Raw genomic sequence first — 22,878 nt, 5'->3', positions numbered from 1 at the left:
ACCCACTCCCTATGAGAAGCCCTTCCCTGCTCCTTCCATTTCTCTTCTCCCATCTGTGTTTTTCTTCCTCCAAAGACTTGTACTTGTCTTACTAAAATCAAGGTCATCACTGGCATTCTCACCCTCTTATTTCCCAAACTCCTCCATGAATCTTCCCAAGTTTTCTTCTACTGTTTTTATTTGCAATTCACCTTGGACCAGACATGGAGAAGGAAACGGCAATGCACTCCAGTATTATTTCCTGGGAAATCCCATGGACAGAGAAGCCTGACGGGGTACAGTCCACGGGGTCGCCAAGAGTCTGATACGACTGAGAGACTAACACTTTCACTTTGGACCAGACAGATCTCACTCAAGACAGTATCTTCACCAGAAAAAGAATACCAACATGTCATACCAAGAGTGGGTTCTGTCTGCACACGATGTCCGGAAAGTGACTCTTCAGGATAAAAGAGAGGGCTCAGGTGCCAGGCAGAGTTCTGGTCTGGAGAGTTCTCTATAGTGACCTATAGTCTTGGGACTCTGATATTCCTTCCTGCAGGGACACAGGCCTCCTCCCTCCCTCTAGAGGCCCTATCGGCCCACCTCTCCCACCCGGCTTCCCCGTCACAGCACAGTACTCGCCAGGGAATGCCCCATTGCCCAAGAGCTTACCAAAGGCCCACATGGCACAAGGCCCTGACAGTTCATTGGCCTCCATATTTCCTCTCAGCCAAGCAACACTGCCAAGAGAAACCTGAGGGCAAGTGAGAAAACCAGTTGTGATCTGCCCAGTAAGTAGGTGGCAGTGCAGCAGCCTCCCCGCCTTCAGTGTCTGCTGGAGTCTCGAGGATGGAAGGGGAAGCAGACACACCAGGACCAGTTTCCTGACACTGCAGGCCGTCCAGCTGTTCTATGTGGAGCAGCCTGGGAGCCAGAGGCAGCCACCATGGCGGAAGGTACGCAAAGCCCACGGGGCTACTGGAGCTCAGGGCCGAGGAAGAGAGAGAGACTGCAGGAAGTCGAGGGAAGGGTGGATTCAGAGGGAGGAACGAGTAAGTCAAGAACGGAGGCAGAAAGAAGAGAAGTTCCAGAAACAGCAGAATTCATCGGTAGCCTGAGAACCAGGAGACCAGGTAGAGGCTGGCAGGTAAACAGCTAAACAGCTGAGCATCAGCAAGCCTGCTTCCACATCCCAGTGGGCCAGGGAAGGGCCAGGGATTAGGGGGTCACGGTTTCTACCCTCTCTGCCAGAGCTGATCTTGATGCTGAACAAGTCACTTCTCTAGTTCCCAGACCCTGTGCCGGACCAATGAGGGGACTTGGACCAGATCATCTTAAAATTGTCTTCTAGCTCCAGAATTCTCTGAAACTCCATTCTTCTCTTTTCCCTCCTCTTCAGAGTGTCTGTGACTCATGTTCTCACCACTACCTTTCTCTCTGTATCAACTCCCTCTCTCTAGAACAAGCTGCTACAAAGATTAAATGGTTGGTCAAAAACATGTATAAAAGTGAAAAGTGAAAGTCACTCAGTCGTGTCTGACTCTTTGTGACCCCATGGACTATACAGTTCATGGAATTCTCCAGAATACTGGAGTCGGTAGCCTTTCTCTTCTTCAGGGGATCTTCCCAACCCAGGGATCGAACCTAGGTCTCCCGCATTCCAGGAGGATTCTTTACCAGCTAAGCCACAAGGGAAACCCAAGAATACTGGAATGGGTAGCCTATCCCGTCTCCAGGGGAATCTTCCTGACCCAGGAATCGAACCAGGGTCTCCTGCATCGCAGGTGGATTCTTTACCAACTGAGCTGATGAGGGAAGCCCCAAAACCATGTATAAGAATGAGCTAAAAGCTCTACAAATGTAATGGCTTCCTCTTCATTTACGATTTTTATGTTTAAAATTTTAGTTTTAAATTTTTATAAATTTTCATTATACAAGAAATATTGTATAATGAACACACAGTTTGAGTAAAATAAAGCAATAATTACAGATAAACCTATAGTCCCCTGACTACCACTCCAGCCTAGCCTCATTTCTAGAGAAACCACTGCTACTAGTCTTCTGTCTATACATTCACATTCATGTACATATGCTCAATGCAATGCATAGGATTAGCTTGTATGGCTCCTCCTTCTTCTTCATGGCATATCCATGGTATCATCATATTGCACGTATTTTTCTACCAATCTTGAATACCAAGATTTACGCCAGTATTTTCCACTTTCTATAGTATTTCCATAGTATGGCTGTAAGTACTTTGTTTACCCAGTCTTCCATTGGTGGGTATTTAGGTTGTTCCCATTTTTCAATTACACAAGCGAGGCTGCAGTGTACTTTCTTATCTGTGCCTCTCTGTGCTCCTGTGAGAGTTTTTACTCTAGGATAGATCTTGAGATCAATTACTTTAAAAGGTTTTCCTATAATTTCCCTTCTACCTCCCTGATCATTTCACCCCATTCTCTCCTCCCATCAAAGAGAATAAAAATGTCCAGTATTAAATGTACCTTCTATTTGGATATCTGATGTTTGGGCTGAAGAATAATCCCTGTGTTATAGGCAGAGATTGACTTGACCCACGACGCATCCGGAGGATGAGATCTGGCCCCAGTGTTGGCTGTCAGGAAGATGCTGCCACAGCTGTTGAGTAGTTTGGGTCTCGTGTCCAACCTGAATCAGGGCCAGTTAGCAATCCCTGTCTAGGCAATTGGTTTCTAAAAAGGGTGAGCTTCTTTTTTTCTGGAAAAAAGCTCAGTTGCTTTCCCAGGGGGCAGTGGGTCAGATGTCCTTTCTGAACATGAGTGAAGGCCAGCAGTGGGTGGCAGCTGTTGGGTAATGGTGAGAGCACTGGGCGTGGGCCAGTTACCCTGAGTTTGACCTTGGGTAAGATATGTAGCCTACTTACATCTTGTTTTTCTCATCTTCAAGCGTGGACGACACTGATCCCTCAATGCTGTGGAGAGTATTCCATGAGGTTACTGGCCTAGAGTGTCTAGAACATGGCCTAGCACATGTAATCAGGCCCTCAACAGGTGGTAGTTGAATCTGAAACACAAAATAAGTTTGGGGGATTATATAAAAAAACAGAACTCTATTCAGCCTAGTAAACGCTGGTGTATTTACAATGCGCCAGTCTTTATGCTTACATTTCTTTTATAATAACAATAATAAAATAGCAACTAGTTTATGAGAAAGGTGCACATTAACTGTAATCAAAAGAACTTAAAGAAGTTTAAGAAGATAAAGTTTAGTATTTATCAGGGTATTTTGGTACAGTCAATTTGATTCATATTTCTTTTATAATAGCCTTACTGAGGTATAATTCACATACCATAAAGCTCACCATTTAAAGTGTATAATTTATTGGCTTTTTTTATACTAAATTCAAAAAGTTTTACAAGCATCACCACTAACTAGTTTCAAAACATTTTCATCACCTCAAAAACAAAACCCCATACCTACTAGTAATTATACTCTATTCTCCCCTACCCCCAGCCCCTAGCAAACTCTAACTTACTTCTGTGTCTATGGATTTGCCTATTCTGCGTATTTCCTATAAACTGAATCATACAACACGTGGGCTTTTGTGTCTAGCTTCTTTCACTTAGCATAGTATTTTCAACTTTTATCCATGTTATAGTGTGTTCACCCTTCCTTTTATATGATTGAATACTATTCCATATGTGGCTCTGCATATTTCATTCATCTGTTAAGCAGGTGATGGGCATTTGGACTGTTTACAGTTTTGAGCTATTATGGATAAAGCTGCAATCAACATTCATGTACAGGTTTTTGTGAACATACATTTTTCATATCTTGGATATATATCTAGGAATTGTCAGGTCATATAATAACTGAACATTTAACATTTTGAGAACTGTTTTCCAAAGCTGAAGCACCATTTTACAATCCTATCAGCAACATATGAGGGTTTCAATTTCTCCACATCCCCACCACCAACACTGTTTTTCTTATTATAGCTATCCTAATGGACGTGAAGTGCTATCTCATTTGCATTTCTCTAATGATTAAATCTGTTGAGCATCTTTTCATGTGCTTTTTGGCCTTCTGTGTATCTTCTTTAGAGAAATGCTTACACCAGTTGCCCATTTTTCATTTGAGTTATTTTTTTAAATTATTGAGTTATACAAATTCTTTATAGTGAGGAAACATTCTGAGTTGTAGCTCTTGTAGGACCAAAATACACAGACAGGTAGAGCTTTGCTTGGGGACAGACTGGCTGGAGGAGAGGGCCTGTGCTGGGAAGGGTGACAGGTGAGAAGGTAAGCATAAGTTAAGGCCAGGTCTGCAGGGTCATGAGTGTCACATTAAGAGTCTGTCTTTTGGATGGCAGCCTGGGGGGTTTCTCAGGACTTTTAAAGCAAATAGAAAACAGAATGATCAAATTGTCTTGAGGGGAGATAATCTGGTGATGTGTTAAGGGGCAGGTGATGTGGAGAACAGGATGCAGACCTGATGGAGGCTGTTATAGTCACTAGTAGTGAGGTGAGGAGGTTGGAATTGTGTTCATGTGGGGAGGGACAGATGAACACCACTGATATTTTAAAGGAAGGAGTGAAGGGAGTTATGACACATGAATGGATAGAGACTGAGAAGATGTCAACTGCGATTTAAGGGCTATGAGCCCAGGTGCTTGGGGACTGAGGTCGAAACATGGCCAAACATGCAGGAGTCAGAAGTGGAGCCCTTTGGGGGAGGCACACTTGGAGAACACTGAAGTCAGTCTGTGTTTTAATGGAAGCTGCAGAAGACTGGGAGTGGGACTTTCTGAGACCATCCTCAGCTCTCAGCTCCCAAGTCACAAAGAGTTAGTGGTAGTCAGAGAGTTAGCAAATTAATTCAAACATGGCAGCTAGCCTGGGGCAGCTACAATTAACCTGGGGCAGCTACCCCAGGGACTTGCTCTCAGAGCTGGAGACTGGTGCAGGGACAAGGGAAACTGTGAAGTCCAGGAAAGTCAATGCAGGAGTGAAGCTTGAGACATCTGACTGAAGAGAGCAGTCAGATTTGGCCAGGCCTACAAGAGGAGTCAAAGAGGGGCAGAAAACTATGTGCCTCCTTATGGGAGAAAGAGACAGAAGGTCACAGAAGCAGGGAAGGTAGGGAGGAAAGAAGTAAGGGAGAGACACTTGCATGCATGGAGCCTCATTTACCGTTAGTTGCTCAGTCGTGTCTGACTCTTTGAGGCTCCTCTGTCCCTGGGATTTTCCAGGTAAGAATACTGGAGTGGGTTGCCATTTCCTTCTCCAGGGGATCTTCCCAATCCAGAGATTGAACCCTGGTCTCCTACACTGCAGGCAGATCCTTCACTGTCTGAGCCACAAGGGAAGTCCATTTTATCCTCACACAAACCCTGAAAGGCTCGTATCATAGATTCTCTTTTACCTACTTGGAAACTGAGCTCAGAGAGGTTCAGTTTCTTTTCCAAGTTGGCACAACTACTAAGTGGTGGACAAGACTGGACCAGACCCCACATCCCTGCTCTTTGGTTTGCCCTCGCTGTCCCATCACAGGGCTGGAGGTGGCCCTCACCGACCTCCAGAGCTCCTGGAACAATGTGCAGCACCATACAGACGAGATCAGCTCCAGTCGCCTCCTTGTTCGCCGGGGCCAGGCCTTCAACATCACCCTGTACTTCAGGAACCGGGCCTTCCAGCCAGGCCTGGACAACATCATCTTTGTGACTGAGACTGGTGAGGATTCCAGCTGGCTTGCAGGGGTCCCACGTGTGTGTGTGTGTGTGTGTGTGTGTGTCTGTTGGGGACAATTATCGGGGGTTGGGAGGTCACTGCAGAGTTCCTCAGCTCTGCTTCCTTCTTAGGACCACTGCCAGATCTGTCCAAGGGGACTCGAGCCGTGTTCAGCCTGGAAGGTCACCCTGGCTCCAGCCCCTGGATTGCCTCACTGCAGACCATTGGGGCCAATTCCCTGGAGGTGAGCCTGTGTGCCCCTCCTATGGCAGCTGTGGGTCGGTACCTCTTGACGGTTCACATCAAATCCCTACAGGGGCCTGTCACAGCCTACCAGCTCGGGGAGTTCATCCTGCTCTTCAATCCCTGGTGCCCAGGTAAGGCGGGATGCCCTCACCTCTGCCCCTGTGTCAGTGCCATAGACAGCGAGGCTCAAGAGTTTCCAGACCCCTTCTCCATAGCCACCACAAACCTCTCCAATCCCATGCACTCAGCATCCACTCCCAACTGCCAACAAGCAGGGCAGAGAAGCCTTGTTATGTATTTACTTACTCAGAATTTTAAAATAATGAACCAAGTCATCTTTACTTTAAAAGAAAACTATTATAATCAACTATTGACCACTATTAACATCTACCTTCATCATACATTCTAAAGTTAACTGGAGCTTTTCCATTATAAGACTTAATAAGTACATTCCATTGAAAATTTGTAAAATGAAGTACAGGGTAAAATGAAGAAAGGAAGGTAAGTAGGGAGGGAGGGAGGGAGGAACCCCTAGGCTCCAGTTTGCTCATTTCCAGAGGATGAGTTGAGTGTAGCAGAAAAAGCATGCACTCAATATGGGCTCTGTGTTCACATTTCACTCTCTTATGTGTGGTTTGGACAAGTTACTTACTACCCTGAGCCTATTTCCTCAACCTTAAAATGGGACTAGGATGTAAAGGTGCTTTGTAAACCAAAAAATTCCACCAAAGGTTATTTTTGCTTCTACCTTCTGTTCCTATTGACTGTACGGCTGGTGTTGATGGGTGGTGGGGGTGGGTCTCCCCCTCACTCATGAGCCTCTTGGAGTCGCCCAGCCCTCTCCCCAGAGCTCAGGTCCCATAGGCCTGGGCCTTCTGGAGTGGGACTAGAGCGGGAAGGATGGCGTGATTTTTCTGCCTTGTATCCTCCCACTTTGATTCCCAGAGGATGCTGTCTACCTGGAGAGTGAACCCCAGAGGCAGGAATATGTCATGAATGATTATGGCTTCATCTATCAAGGGAACAAGAACTGGATCCGCCCCTGCCCCTGGAATTATGGACAAGTGAGTCTCAGCTTTGCTCATGGCCCATTCAGGCCCTGGTCTCTTGGGGAGAGGGGAGCAGGAGCGGGTGGGAGGGTGCCCTTCATGCAAGATTCATCCAGAACTGCTGACAAGTGGGAATTAAATGGCACCAACAAGATATGGAGAAGGCAATGGCACCCCACTCCAGTACTCTTGCCTGGAAAATCCCATGGACAGAGGAGCCTGGTGGGCTGCAGTCCATGGGATCACGAGGAGTCGGACACGACTGAGCGACTTCCCTTTCACTTTTCACTTTCATGCATTGGAGGAGGAAATGGCAACCCACTCCAGTGTTCTTGCCTGGAGAATCCCAGGGATGGAGGAGCCTGGTGGGCTGCCATCTATAGGGTCACACAGAGTTGGACACGACTGAAGTGACTTAGCAAACAAGATATGAGATGTGATCCCAGGGAGCTAGGGGAGCAGCTGTAGAAAGGTGGAAGGTGTTCTTAGATGATCACATCTGATTTGGACAATAAGACTTAAAGGGGAAGGACAGCTGAAGGCACCCACCCAGGAAGTCCACCGAGAGGGTGCAGCTGCAGGGACAGCAGTGACAGTGGTCATGATTGCTGGATGTTTGTTTGTTAGCTGCTTTTCCAGTGGGGCCCCAGCTACCACGCTTCCTTTATCCTCATAACCCCAAGTGACAGGCTCTAGGATCCATTTTATCACACTGGAGAAAATCTGTCCCCTGAACATCTCAGCCAAAAGCAGCTCTGATGAGCCACAGGGTGTCTTCCTCCCCACTGCTCTCGCCTCTTCAGTTATTTGTTTTGATCACATACCTTTCTCATTATAAAAGTAGTACAGGGACCTCCCTGGTGGTCCAGTGGTTAGTTAAGACTCCACACTTTCACTGGAGGGAGTATGGGTTCAATCTCTGGTCAGGGAACTAAGATCCCACAATGTCATGTGGTACAGTAAAAAAAAAAAAAAGCAATATATATTCTTTTCCCTTATAGATTATTACAAAATATTGAGTACAGTCCCCTGTGCTATATAGTAGGTCCTTGTTGGTGATCTATTTTATATATAGTTGTATGTATATTTTAATTTCAAAATCCTAATTTGCAACTTAAAAGAGAAAAGACTCTGAAAAAGAATATATATGTGTTTACATACATATATGAATTATTGTGCTATATACCTGAAATTAACACAGCATTGCAAATCAACTATATGGTGATAGTTTAATAACCAAGTCGTGTCCAGCTCTTTGCCACCCCACTGACTACAGCCCACCAGGCTCCTCTGTCCATGGGATTCTCCAAGCAAGAATACTGGAGTGGGTTGCCATTTCCTTCTCCAGGGGACCTTCCTGACCCGGGGATCGATTCCAGGGCTCCTGTATTGCAGGCAGATTCTTTACCCACTGAGCTATGAGGGACGCTCAAATCAACCATACTTAAACAAAAAATAAAATTGGTATAAAATTTTTTTTAAAGTAACATATAATTGCTTAAAAAAACTTTATGAAACATTACAAAAATGGGTGTCTAGAATATGAAAGTCTGTCTAGGCACAGTCACCAGCAAGGTGTGTGTTCCTCTATATTTTGTTCTCTACACATATTCTAAAACACGTGATTTTTGTTTGTAAAAACAGCACCATCCTAATTGCAAGGCTCTGTAATGCCTGAGTTACTGAAAGCCTGCCTCCCGCTGAAAGCTCAGCCAACAGCAAGTGCTCCAGGAAGCCCAGAGCCAGGCTGAGCCCTTGCACCAGAACACTCTGGGGATCGGTGGGGAGGGGCCACTCTGGCTGCTCAGAAGGGGTGGTGGCTGGAAACTTCTGTGGGGGGCTTGTGGTGCTTGTATCAGTTTGATATGGGTCCCTGTCCCAGACTTGCTCAAAGAGAACTCTAGCACAGGCGGCATCAGGCCCAACGTTGGCTCCCGGGGTGGCTATGGTCAAGATGAGATACGAAAGCCTCAAATGGCCCCAGCTGACAGCCCCAACTCCTCACTCAGCGTGGGCAGATGGGGATCCCAGAGGGCCCCTGGACAGGAGTTGGCTGTCATCTGTGAGAAACAGAAGTGAGGAGATGCTGCTTCCTGAGTCCTGGGTTCTTCCTTTCTGTCTCTCTTCTTCAGTGAATGCATATCGAATATCTGCTCAGTGCCAGGCAAGGGGCTAGATGCTAGAAGCATGAAAATGAATAAAACATTGCCCCTGAGCCCACAGTGAAGTGGGGACTCAGTCACATAAGCAGGTCACTGATTAGGCAGTGGGATATACAAAGATTGAGTGCCAGGTGCAGAATATTCTGGGAGCCTTGAAGAAGAGCACTTGATTGGGCATGGGGGTGTTGGGGAAGCTTCCTGGGAGAGGAGATTCTGGAACTGAGTTAGCCAAGTGAAGGGAAAGGGGGAACTATCCCAGGCAGAGAGAAGCTTGAGCAGACACAAAGGAGAGAAATGAGTTGGCCTGCTACAGGCGTTACAAGGAATCTGATGTTGCTGGAGCAAAAACAAACAAACAACCCACACACAGAAGGTAGAAGAGGGGCAGATCAGGGAGGGTCTTACGTGCCTTGAAGAGGTTAGAGCTTTGCTCCTGCAGGCCATAGGACCCGCTGAATATTTTAAAGCAAAAAAGTCAACCAATCAAACTGTGCCCTGGGGAAGATGGATCAGAGAAGCCTTCTAATTCTGTTTATGTATTCATTTACTCTCATTCAACAAAGATGCACAGCATCCCTACTATGTGCTGGGCACGATGCCGGGTCTGGGGGGTAGAGCTGTGAGAAGAACTGGAGGGACACAGCATACAGTCAGGCCAGGAGGACAGGCCCTGGCTATCTCGTTGTAACTGAATCTGATGGGTAAGAGATATAGCCAGGGCTATGGAGTGAAACCAGGCTCCGGCTCAGGGAAAGACTTGGAGGAAGTGGCATTCATTCCAAGCCTGAAGGACAAAGAGTCAGCCTGTCTTGGTGAAAATTTTCCATAACTCGTATGCTATTAGTCAACCCCAAACTTCACTGAATCATGGGTGTGGTGACAAGTCCGTGCCATTGTCTCAGCACTAGCTGCCAATGACGAGCTGGGTCAGCAGGTAGAGGTGGAAGATGAGGCAACGTGGCTTTAGCAAGAAACATCCCAGGGGCTCCGGGAGTGTGGATTAAAGGGGACAAGAAGGAGAAACAGATTTTTTTCAGCTAGTCAGACTCACTGGAAAAAACTCCAGGAATCTGACAGGCAGGAACTTCAAACTAGGTGAGCTGTGACCCCAGAGCTTTGAGACCTTGTAGGGCCGTCCATGGCTGTGCTGCTGGACAGTTTCCTTCCAAATGGGCTTATATTCCACAAACACACTCCACTGGAGAACTGGGTGGGGTGGGTCATGCATTTCTTTTCATATCCACGTGTGCCTAGCCTGGGCACCTTGCCTCTTTGCGTCTTCTCTCGTAGTTTGAAGAGAATATCATAGACATCTGTCTGGAGCTGCTAGACAAGAGCCTGAACTTCCAGATTGACCCAGCCACAGACTGTGCCCTACGGGGCAGCCCGGTCTACATCAGCAGAGTGGTGTCCGCCATGGTGAGCTTGGGTCTGGCTCTGTCCCCCAGGGCGTGTCCAGGGAGGGAGGAGGCTCTGAAGGGGAGCTCTGCCCACTCACGGTTGCCAACTGCAGCTGAGGAATGAAGAGTCAGGAGGCAGAAGCCCTCTGGCAAAGCCATTTTTGATGAGACTGATGGAAGAATCTGGGTAATAGGTTTTCTCAACTGAGATCTGAAAAGGCTGGGTATGAGCATCACCTCTATTAATTACAAATTGCATTTTTGGGAAAGGCTAAATGAAGCTCTGGTTTGGGAAATAATCTTGTGTTTAAATTTCCTTACCTCTGAAGTATGTTCAAATGCTCTTAGAGCCAAGCTCTGGCTTTGCAGGGATGGGGGGTGGAGGGGTCAAGAGGGTGGGTAGAAACAGAATAGTAATTAACAGTGGTGCACAAGTCAGAATAGCTGGCTTCCCACCCTCTCCCTTTCCCCAGAAGGTCTGGAAGATCCCAGCTAAAATGAGATCAAACCTTCCTGCATCTCAGGCCCAGGAGCCCAGAAGGGAACCCACTTGTTGAGGAAAAGGCTGCTTCTAATGCTTCTACTTATGGCTTCTCTGCAGATCAACAGCAACGATGACAATGGGGTGCTCAATGGAAACTGGGGCGAGAATTACTCAGATGGCACCAACCCCACAGAGTGGATGGGCAGCGTGGCCATCCTGAAGCAGTGGCATGCCACGGGCTGCCAGCCAGTGCGTTACGGGCAGTGCTGGGTCTTTGCTGCTGTCACATGCACAGGTAGGGAGTGGAAAGGGCCCGTGGAAAGACAAAAAGGGCACTGGTTCATGTCTCGGCCCTCTGAGCTGCTCCTGTCCCAGAAATCTCACACAGTTCCCACCGAGGGACATTTACAAGGAAGCAGAATGTCTCATCACTGACCTCAGGCTTCACGTACCTTGGCTTATCTCAGAGGGTAGTTCTGAGGTGGACATTATACACTTCTCAGAACGCGGTGCCCTTCCCTTCTGAACTTCGACAACCTAACAGAATCCTCCCTAAAGCCTGGCTGGGAATTGTACAGGCCCCAAATAGGAAAGAAGGTGAAAGACCAAGTCGTTAGAAAACTTATAAATTGGTCAGTGTCCTTCCTGAGCACGGAGAATGAGCTTGCTGAAGGTGTATTCACGGGAGGGAAATGTGCCACTGAGCACCGGCAGGGGGCACGGGGCCAGAGCAAGATGGCAGCCGAAGCGCAATGACCTTGAATCTGGACGTGTCACGTGTTCAGCGCACTTGGAGTTCTGACCAAGCCCATAGGGGATGGGGGAACAATAAGAGAGATCAGCTTTTCAGATAGGGAGTAGATATTACATTAATAGAAGAAAAGTCTAAAAATATGTACCAGGAAAGAAAGCAAATGGAAACTGGTTTACAGGTGGCAAGAGGAGCAAGCAGAAGGAAGGGGAGGGTGAGTGTTAGAGAGGAAACACCTGGACATGATTACACACTGGAGGTGGCAGGAGGAGGATTTCTGCTTCACCCAGATCCAAACTTGCTTCCGGCCCTCTCACTACCCCAGTGAGAGGTAGGCCCCAGTCTAGGCCAGCTCTCAGCCTCCTGGCAGGCTATCTGTGTACCTAACTTGAGTCACAATCAGGAGGTTATTCCTGTTGGCTGGGGAAAGAGGCCAGGTATGACTTTTACTCACAAGGCTCCCTAGGCCAATCCAGAAAGGCCAGATCTGCCCACAGCTTAGTGTTTATTGAGGGCTCAGGCCTTTTGTGTAGAAATTCCCTGTATGCAAAGGCTGGTAAAGTCTGTGAGTATGTGTGTGGTGTGTGTGTGTGCTGGACCAGGCTCTTGGAGGAAGCCTACAGAGCCCCAGGCTGCCAAGCAGCAGGCTGTCAGCCTGCTGTTCACAGGGGCATCAGTCCACAGGGGCATCGGGAAGTTTCTGCCTTCACATGGGTTGGCAAGAGGGGTAGCGCTGAGCTACTCCTAGTCTGCAGCTGCTGAGCTGCATCTGGAACTGGATGCCTTAATGGCCTAGGGGTTCAGTTCAGTTCAGTCGCTCAGTTGTGTCCGACTCTTTGCGACCACATGAATTGCAGCATGCCAAGCCTCCCTGTCCATCACCAACTCCCGGAGTTCACTCAGACTCACGTCCATCGAGTCAGTGATGCCATCCAGCCATCTCATTCTCTGTTGTCCCCTTCTGCTCCTGCCCTCAATCCCTCCCAGCATCAGAGTCTTTTCCAATGAGTCAACTCTTCGCATGAGGTGGCCAAAGTATTAGAGTTTCAGCTTTAGCATCATTCCTTCCAAAGAAATCCCAGGGCTGATCTCCTTCAGAATGGACTGGTTGGACCTCCTTGCAGTCCAAGGGACTCTCAAGAGTCTTCTCCAACACCACAGTTCAAAAGCATCAATTCTTCGGCGCTCAGCCTTCTTCACAGTCCAACTCTTACATCCATACATGACCACAGGAAAAACCATAGCCTTGACTAGATGGACCTTTGTTGGCAAAGTAATGTCTCTGCTTTTCAATATGCTATCTAGGTTGGTCATAACTTTCTTTCCAAGGAGTAAGCGTCTTTTAATTTCATGGCTGCAGTCACCATCTGCAGTGATTTTGGAGCCCAGAAAAATAAAGTCTGACACCGTTTCCACTGTTTCCCCATCTATTTCCCATGAAGTGATGGGACCAGATGCCATGATCTTCGTTTTCTGAATGTTGAGCTTTAGGCCAACGTTTTCACTCTCCACTTTCACTTTCACCAAGAGGCTTTTTAGATCCTCTTCACTTTCTGCCATAGGGGTGGTGTCATCTGCATATCTGAGGTTATTGATATTTCTCCTGGCAATCTTGATTCCAGCTTGTGTTTCTTCCAGTCTAGCGTTTCTCATGATGTACTCTGCATATAAGTTAAATAAGCAGGGTGACAATATACAGCCTTGACGTACTCCTTTTCCTATTTGGAAACCAGTCTGTTGTTCCATGTCCAGTTCTAACTGTTGCTTCCTGACCTGCATACAGATTTCTCAAGAGGCAGGTCAGGTGGTCTGGTATTCCCATCTCTTTCAGAATTTTCCACACTTTATTGTGATCCACATAGTCAAAGGCTTTGGCATAGTCAATAAAGCAGAAATAGATGTTTTTCTGGAACTCTCTTGCTTTTTCCATGATCCAGCGGATGTTGGCAATTTGATCTCTGGTTCCTCTGCCTTTTCTAAAACCAGCTTGAACATCAGGAAGTTCACAGTTCACGTATTGCTGAAGCCTGGCTTGGAGAATTTTGAGCATTACTTTACTAGCGTGTGAGATGAGTGCAATTGTGCGGTAGTTTGAGCATTCTTTGGCATTGCCTTTCTTTGGGATTGGAATGAAAACTGACCTTTTCCAGTCCTGTGCCCACTGCTGAGTTTTCCAAATTTGCTGGCATATTGAGTGCAGCACTTTCACAGCATCATCTTTCAAGATTTGAAATAGCTCCACTGGAATTTCATCACCTCCACTAGCTTTGTTCGTAGTGATGCTTTCTAAGGCCCACTTGACTTCACATTCCAGGATGTCTGGCTCTAGGTCATTGATCACATCATCATGATTATCTAGGCCGTGAAGATCTTTTTTGTACAGTTCTTCTGTGTATTCTTGCCACCTCTTCTTAATATCTTCTGCTTCTGTTAGGTCCATACCATTTCTGTCCTTTATCGAGCCTATCTTTGCATGAAATGTTCCCTTGGTATCTCTAATTTTCTTGAAGAGATCTCTAGTCTTTCCCATTCTGTTATTTTCCTCTATTTCTTTGCATTGATCGCTGAAGAAGGCTTTCTTATCTCTCCTTGCTATTCTTTGGAACTCTGCATTCAGATGTTTATATCTTTCCTTTTCTCCTTTGCTTTTTGCTTCTCTTCTTTTCACAGCTATTTGTAAGGCCTCCCCAGACAGCCATTTTGCTCTTTTGCATTTCTTTTTCTTGGGGATGGTCTTGATCCCTGTCTCCTGTACAATGTCACGAACCTCCGTCTGTAGTTCATCAGGCACTCTGTCTATCAGATCTAGGCCCTTAAATCTATTTCTCAGTTCCACTGTATAATCATAAGGGATTTGATTTAGGTCATACCTGAATGGTCTAGTGGTTTTCCCTACTTTCTTCAATTTAAGTTGAATTTGGTAATAAGGAGTTCATGATCTGAGTCACAGTCAGCTCCCAGTCTTGTTTTTGTTGACTGTATAGAGCTTTTCCATCTTTGGCTGCAAAGAACATAATCAGTCTGATTTCAGTGTTGACCATCTGGTGATGTCCATGTGTAGAGTCTTCTCTTGTGTTGTTGGAAGAGGGTGTTTGCTATGACCAGTGCATTTTCTTGGCAAAACTCTATTAGCCTTTGCCCTGCTTCATTCCGTATTCCAAGGCCAAATCTGCCTGTTACTCCAGGTGTTTCTTGACTTCCTACTTTTGCATTCCAGTCCCCTATAATGAAAAGGACATCTTTTGGGGGTATTAGTTCTAAAAGGTCTTGTAGGTCTTCATAGAATCATTCAACTTCAGCTTCTTCAGCGTTACTGGTTGGGACATAGACTTGTATTACTGTGATATTGAATGGTTTGCCTTGGAAACGAACAGAGATCATTCTGTCATTTTTGAGATTGCATCCAAGTACTGCATTTTGGACTCTTTTGTTGATCATGATGGCCACTCCATTTCTTCTGAGGGATTCCTGCCTGCAGTAGTAGATATAATGGTCATCTGAGTTAAATTCACCCATTCCAGTCCATTTCAGTTCGCTGATTCCTAGAATGTCGACATTCACTCTTGCCATCTCTTGTTTGACCACTTCCGATTTGCCTTGATTCATGGACCTGACATTCCAGGTCCCTATGCAATATTGCTTTTTACAGCATCGGGCCTTGCTTCTACCACCAGTCACATCCACAGCTGGGTATTGTTTTTGCTTTGGCTCCATCCCTTCATTCTTTCTGGAGTTATTTCTCTACTGATCTCCAGTAGCATATTGGGCACCTACTGACCTGGGGAGTTCCTCTTTCAGTATCCTATCATTTTGCCTTTTCATACTGTTCATGGGGTTCTCAAGGCAAGAATACTGAAGTGGTTTGCCATTCCCTTCTCCAGCAGACCACATTCTGTCAGATCTCTCCACCATGACCCGCCCGTCTTGGGTTGCTCCACGGGCATGGCTTAGTTTCATTGGTTTAGACAAGGCTGTAGTCCTAGTGTGATTAGATTGACTAGTTTTCTGTGAGTATGGTTTCAGTGTGTCTGCCCTCTGGTGCCCTCTTGCAACACCTACCGTCTTACTTGGGTTTCTCTTACCTTGGGCGTGGGGTATCTCTTCATGGCTGCTCCAGCAAAGTGCAGCCGCTGCTCCTTATCTTGGACGATGGGTATCTCCTCACCGCCGCCCTTCCTGACCTTCAACGACAGCTTTGATGCCCAGAGTCACAGACATCAGGGTGAACTAGGATGTCTGAGTCATCCAAGGAGCAGGCACAAGACTCAAGGCAGAGAATGGAATAATCTTGTATATGACAGAGAGGGAGTCTTCCTGGGATTGGAAAAGCCTAGAGTCTAATGGGCAAGGTATGTGTACAGAGGGAGAGGTGTTTGGGTGTGGTTGTCTGGAACTGGGTGGTGAGAGAGTGAATGGAGATGATGCAATGAGAGCAGACCAATTAAAATTTTTATGAGTGTCATGGCCCTTTAGTGACCCTGGAAGCAAAGGGTTGGGCCAAGGTGGTCAAGTGTGGCTGGCTCACCTGCAGCTCAACACCACCAGCCCTCCCCAACAGGGCCACCATGCTGTATATTGATAAATATGTCCATCAGTTTGGAGAACTCATCATTTCATGCAGCAACGCTTCTTGAGTCCTTATCCTATGTTAGGCACTGTGCTTCTAACAATCTTGGTTACAAAGATGGGTAACACCCAGCTTCAATCCTCCACTAAATGTCAAAGATTTAGTCAGACTCTTTAACCCAATACAGTTGCCAAAACATGTTGTTAAAAATTATTATTGTTATTCTTTAACAGTCACAATAGCTGACATTTATTAGAGACTTTCTTGGTGCCAGGCATTGTGCTAAAACCTTGACAGCCTAGAATAATGATGACGCTTGAGTTCAAATACTAGTACTACCATTAAGTGACTGAGTGATCTTGGGCAAGTCATTTAACTTGTGCCTCAGTTTCCTCAGGCATATGATGGGGAAATTAATAGTACCTACCTCATAAGGTTATTGGAAGGAATGACTGAGTTCATACATGGAGGGTGCTTAGACAAATGCTAGGCTACAGTGAACAATCAGTAAGTTCTTTTTTTTTTTCTTATTGAATGATTTCATTTATATAAAATGTCCAAAAAAGGCACATTTATAGAGACAGACAGCAGATTAGTGGTTGCCTGGGGTGGGGAATGGAAGTGGGGATTAACGGTAACTGGGCATCCCAGGGGTCTTATTGCAGAGGTGAAAATGTCCTAAAACTAATTTATCATGATGGCAGTAAGTTCTAACTAGGATCAACTTATTTGATTCCCCAAATGACCTTCAGAGATAGGTTCTATCATTATCTCCATTTTACAGATGAGGTAATTGAGTGGCAAAACTAGTCCCACATCCAGGTATGGTGGCTTTAACCACTAGACTATACTGCTGCATGAATGATGTCAGCAGCTGCCATTTAATCAGCATCCCCTGTGCTGAAGGCACATGCTGGGCACTTCCTGATGCTCACAGACACCTGGAGGTGGATATTACTGTCATTTTACAGATGAGAAAACTGAGGCTTAAGGTGACCATGGAACTCATCTAATTAGATGTGCATACTCCCCTCTGCAGCTCTGCCTCCCTGTGTTTCCTTTTTTTTTTTGAAACTGGAATCTGTTCAAGAGCCTCTTCTCTCACCGCTGTATGTATTTATATATATATATATGTTTGCTGCCAAACGCAGCTTGCGGGATCTTAGTTCCCTGACCAGAGATCAAATCCACACTCCTGGCAGTGGAAACTGCTGGACCACCAAGGAAATCCCATATTGCATTAAAAAAAATAACATCAGCATACTGACTTCAACTTCCTAAAGAAAAATCACACACAAAAAGAGACTTTGCATGCATCAAAGATATGATTATAATTTTTTGGATAGATGGTTCCTTGACATCAATTTAGTTGGCTGTTACTTTGGGAATTTCAGAGAAATCCTTGATCTTCCCTCCCTCTGGGGCTCAGGGCTGGCTGCTCCACAGCTCTCTGTTTCAGTCGTCAGGCGTTTCCTGTCCTGGCTATCCACTCCCTGTGACAAGGCCAGGCCCCTCAGCCCTGAGGTCTGTGAAGTAGCCTGGATGCCTTGCTCTGTAACAAAGGAACAGAGGGAACAGTGATGTTCTGTGACCTGAAAATTCTCCCCAAAGCCAGGTGTCACCTACTGTATGATTCCGAATATGTGAAATGCCCAGAACAGGGAAATTTATAGAGACAGAGAGTCATTTCGCAGTTGCCGAGGGCTGGAGGGGTGGGAGAATGGGAAGTGACAGCTAGCAGGCACGGAGGGCCTTTCAGAGGTGATGAAATGATCTGGGATTAGATGTGGAGATTGTTACACAACCTGTGGATATACCATACACCACTGAATTGTACACTTTAAAAGGGTGAAATTTGTGGTATGTGGATTATATCTCAGCAAAGTTGTTTACAAAAGAAAAGTCAGGCATCCTGGGGATGTGCCTGGTCTGTTCCTGCCCACAGCTGCAGGGCGTGGGGTGGGGGCAGCGAGCCTTGGGCAGACCTATGGACCCTCTGTAAAGGAGGGTCCGGGGCCTGGAGCCACAGAGGAGGGTGGTGGGAAACAGCCTGGGAGATGAGGAGGCTGTGAGCTTAGGGCTGGGCCCTCCTCTCGTCACCCCAAGCTACCCCATGTGTCCATCTTTTATATGTTGGATCCCCACTTATGATCTGGTTCTCATGTGGAGTCCTCTGCTGAAAACAGTTTCAAACATCCCTGGGTTAGAAGTCATCTAAGATTTCTTCTCACTCGCTTATATAGTGGCCTCTATAACATGCCTCACTATCTCCATTTCAATACAGTAACTCTAATCTCATTGTTTTTACTGAGCTCTTACCTCTCAAGAAGGAAATGGCCACCCACTCCAGTATTCTTGCCTGGAGAATCCCATGGACAGAGGAGCCTGGCAGGCTACAGTCTGTGGGGTCGCAAGAGTTGGACACGACTTAGCAACTAAGCACACCTCTCAAAGAGGTGAGGCTTCTGGTGGCTCAGACAGTAAAGAATCTGATGCTATGTGGGAGACCTGGGTTCAATCCCTGGGTCTGGAAGATCCCCTGGAGAACAGGATGGCAACCCGCTCCAGTGTTCTTGCCTGGAGAATTCCATGGACAGAGGAGCCTGGCGGGCTGCAGTCATGGGGTTGCAAAGAGTCAGACACGCCTGAGCAACTACCATTACCTCTCAGACGTGGACCCTTAGTCAATGTCGCTGTTTTTCTGACTGACTCCACTTAGTATGATCATCTCTAGGTCCATCCATGTTGCTGCAAATGGCATTTTTCATTTCTTTGTATGGCTGAGTGATATTCCATTATATACACACACCGCATCTTTAAAAAATATATATTTATTTACTTACTTGGCTGCACTGGGTCTTGGCTGCAGCCCACAGGATCTTCTGTCTCTGTTGCAGCATGCGGGATCTTCAGTTGTGGCATATGAGATTTAGTTCCCTGATTAGGCACAGAACCCTGCATTGGAAGCGGGGTGTCTTAGCCCCTGGACCAGGGAAGTCCCATCTTTTTTCTTTAAGTTGAAAACAATTTTTATTATCTCACAGTTTCTGTGGTTCAGGAATCTGGGTACAGCTTAGTAGTCTTATATCAACACATCTTCTTTATCTGGTCATCTGTCAATGGACATTTAGGTTGCTTCCTGTCTTGGCTATTGTCAATAGTGCTGCTATGATCACTGGCCTGATACTGTTTTAATCCCTAGCTCTTAGGCTCCATAGATCAAGCTGGGTCTTGTTCAAAAGTTGTTTCTAGCCATCCAGCAGACTTTAGTTCTCCTTTGGCTGTGCTGGGTCTTTGTTGCTGAGTAGGCTTTTCTCTAGATGTGACGTGCGGGCTTTTCATTGCGGTGGCTTCTCTTGTTGCAGAGCACAGGCTCTAGGGCATGTGGGCTTCAGTAGTTGTGGCTCATGGCCGCAGAAGTTGTGGTGCACGGGCTTAGTTGCGGCGTGGCATGGGATCTTCCCAGACCAGGAATCGAACCCGTGTCTCCTGCATTAGCAGGCTGATTCTTTACCACTGAGCCATCAGGGAAGCTCCCTCTTCACCATTATTTTACTTTACTTCCCTCCTTTTTCCCTTGGAGTATTTAGGTTTCAATTAATCATATTATTCATTTCATGGCATTTATCATAATAGGTCTGCTTCAAATCCCTCCTTTAAAAAAATTATTTACTAATTGATTTCCCCCTTTTATCTCATAACCCATTCTTATTCACCTCCTTCTACAATAGGGAAACATTTTTGATGTGTTTGATATGTAGTATGGTATTTGAATGTGTTCTTACAAAAAATATATTTTTATCTTTGTGCGATATTTTTCCAGTACATTTTTTGTATTATGTTTTATATTTTTCATCTTTAGAAGTTCCATTGGGTCTTTTTTTGTCTTCTATTTCTCTTTTATGTCCTTGTTTTCCTTTGCCTTCTACTGAGTATACTGATATTTTTAAATTGGAGTATAGTTGCTTTACACTGCTGTGTCAGTTTCTGCTGTGCATCAAAACGAATCAGCCATATGTATACACATGAGTGAAAAGCGAAAGTGTTAGTCTCTCAGTCGTGTCCGACTCTTTGCGACCCCATGAACTGTAGCCTCTGTCCATGGAATTCTCCAGGCAAGAATACTGGAGTAGGCAGCCATTCCTTTCTCTTGAGGTTCTTTTCCACCCAGGGACCAACCCAGGTTTCCCACATTGCAGGCAGATTCTTTACCATCTGAGCCACCAGGGAAGCCCGTGTCCCCCACCTTTTTAAAAAAATTTCTTCCTCATTTAGGTCACCTCAGAGCACAGAGCAGAATTCCCTGTGCTATACAGTAGGTTCTCAATAGTTATCTATTTTATACATAGTAGTGTACATATGTCAAGTCCAATCTCCCAACTCAGCCCACCCCTCCTTTCCCCTTGGTATCCATATATTTGCTCTCTATGCCTGTGTCTCTATTTCTGCTTTCAAGTAAGGTCATCTATACCATTTTTCTAGACTTACTGATAGTATTTAAAATAGCTGCTTTAAGATCCTTGTCAGCTAATTCCCTTATATCTGTCCTTTGTGGATCTAGTTTGACAGGCACTTTTTCTCATTTTGAGTCATACCTTCTTGCTTCTTTACATAAAAAAAAATAGACTATTTTTTAGAGACGTTTTAGGTTTCATTGTCATTGGAGACAAGAGAGAATTGTTTGATTTTGTGATGGCATATCTGAAAAACCAAGCAATATTACCATCTCGGTTATAAGGGACAGTTAAAGGCATGGGAGGAGGAACAGGAAATGATGTTTTTACCATGTGGAAGCTTAATGAATCCAGGGTGAAACAAAAATATGCTAAAAGTCATCACACTTAAATGCAATTAATTCTATTACTTGGGGCTCTGACTGTATTCATCAGTATAAGCCATGGAAGTGTGGCAGCAAGGCTGACCAAATGAATTTTGATAAATTGGGCTTGAACTCTGCACTGATTTCTCTTATAAAATTGGAGCCACATTTCCACATGGCGGTGCAGAGGAGAGAACTGGTGGGAAGTCTTCATGGCCAGTCCTGAAACAGAGTCCATGTTTTAACCACACCATCAGGACAGGGTCCCCAGCTGGTCAGAAGTGAAGCTGTGCTCCTTGAAGGCAGGATGGTCTTATGTCTTTGTGTAAGCATCAGAGCCACTGCCTGGTTTACCACAGGGGCTTTACATTTGTCACTGAATGAGTGCCAAATGGCTAAGTGAAGAGACATAGTAATTAATACCAGGAGTGTCGTGTGGTGTAATATACCTCAGGAACTCTATCGACCTTTCCTGACTCTGAGATCTTGTCCACTTTGTCCAAGCATTGCTGTGTGAATGTGCATGGAGGTGCGTGCACAAGCACACGCACACCCCACAGTGGTTTTTCTTTTATGAGGGATTCAGCTCCCAAATTATCAATGAAAATCTCAGGTACAAAGTTACCTGAGACTCACATCAAATTGTGAGTCATCAGGACTGACAGTCTGCAGAAGTGAGGCTAAAGAAAACTCATTTCAACACAAATTTAATGAGCATCTACTCTGGCCAGCACTGTGCTGGGGATGAAGAAATGCAAGAAAAGTATTTGATCTGAGCCCTACTCTAGGGCAATTTGTAATCTAGCTGACAAGATAGGACAAGTATATGAGATCACAGAGAGCTTCATGCAGTGATCAGATGTGTGGCATTGGTGGCTGGAATTAAGTGAAAGCACAGGGAGGAGGATGAGTGGGCATGGAGTAATCGGTGAAGACTTCACAAAGGAAAACACATTGAGGACAACACGTTGCTGGGATGTGTAGTGAAGTTGCAATGGTTAGTGAAGTTGTCGTGAAGGCTTGTGGTTAACACTGGGAGGCTCTGAGATCAGAGATACAGGGGTTTAAATCTTGCCATGGCTTTTTTCTTGCTGCCATGTGATCTCAACCACTCTAAACTTCAGGTTTTTCCTCTTCAAAGGTGGAATAATCACAAGGTTGTGGAGGGGATTAAGTGAGATTATGCCTGGGCAGTGCTTGGCACCATTCCTGGCACCTAAAAGGATGATGATGCCATCAACTGGCAAGGAAGCTAGCCAAGAATGGAAGACAAGCTCAGTTGGGGATGTGCTTAGTGACAGCAAGGTCTCCATGTAGGCTCAAGTTTCAAATTTAGGAGTCATTGGCACAGAGTGAGAGATGAAGCCACAACAGAAGCCCTTTGCTGGGGGACAGAGAAAGCAGGACAGAGAGGGAAAAACCCCGTGAAACATGTACGTGCATGACTGTGCAGGTCTGAACACTGCTTCCTTTGCGTGACACTGAAGCTGAAGACTTGCCTCCTCCCAGAGTAGAGAACCATTCTTGTCCCTCTGTTGCCTCACTGTGACAGCTATTGTCCCCTATCCCAGTCCTCTCATGAGGCATGATGAGGAAATGGTGAGAATGGATCAGTGCAGACCCATTACCACTCAAAGCTTATGCTCTGTGGAAAGTCAAGCTTGGTATCCACAGCACAGCACACAGCCTTCAGTTGGAAATTGTCAAAAT

The 22,878-nt window shown here is 45.9% G+C and overlaps 1 protein-coding gene across 1 annotated transcript in view; it reads left to right on the top strand.

Annotated features, from left to right (window-relative positions):
* Positions 1-770: 770 nt before the first annotated feature.
* The window catches only part of TGM5 (transglutaminase 5), a 33,911-nt gene continuing 11,803 nt past the window's right edge, over positions 771-22,878 (top strand). Inside the window, exons 1-6 of the mRNA XM_019984059.2 lie at positions 771-938; positions 5,514-5,693; positions 5,822-6,067; positions 6,882-7,000; positions 10,438-10,566; positions 11,149-11,326. Of these exons, the coding sequence (XP_019839618.2) occupies positions 929-938; positions 5,514-5,693; positions 5,822-6,067; positions 6,882-7,000; positions 10,438-10,566; positions 11,149-11,326 (862 nt within the window). The 5' untranslated portion in view covers positions 771-928. The remainder of the gene's footprint in view (positions 939-5,513; positions 5,694-5,821; positions 6,068-6,881; positions 7,001-10,437; positions 10,567-11,148; positions 11,327-22,878) is intronic.

This window comes from Bos indicus, chromosome 21 (assembly GCF_029378745.1).
Source record: "Bos indicus isolate NIAB-ARS_2022 breed Sahiwal x Tharparkar chromosome 21, NIAB-ARS_B.indTharparkar_mat_pri_1.0, whole genome shotgun sequence".
Taxonomy (NCBI): Eukaryota; Metazoa; Chordata; class Mammalia; order Artiodactyla; family Bovidae; genus Bos; species Bos indicus.
This window is presented reverse-complemented; position numbering and strand designations above follow the sequence as displayed.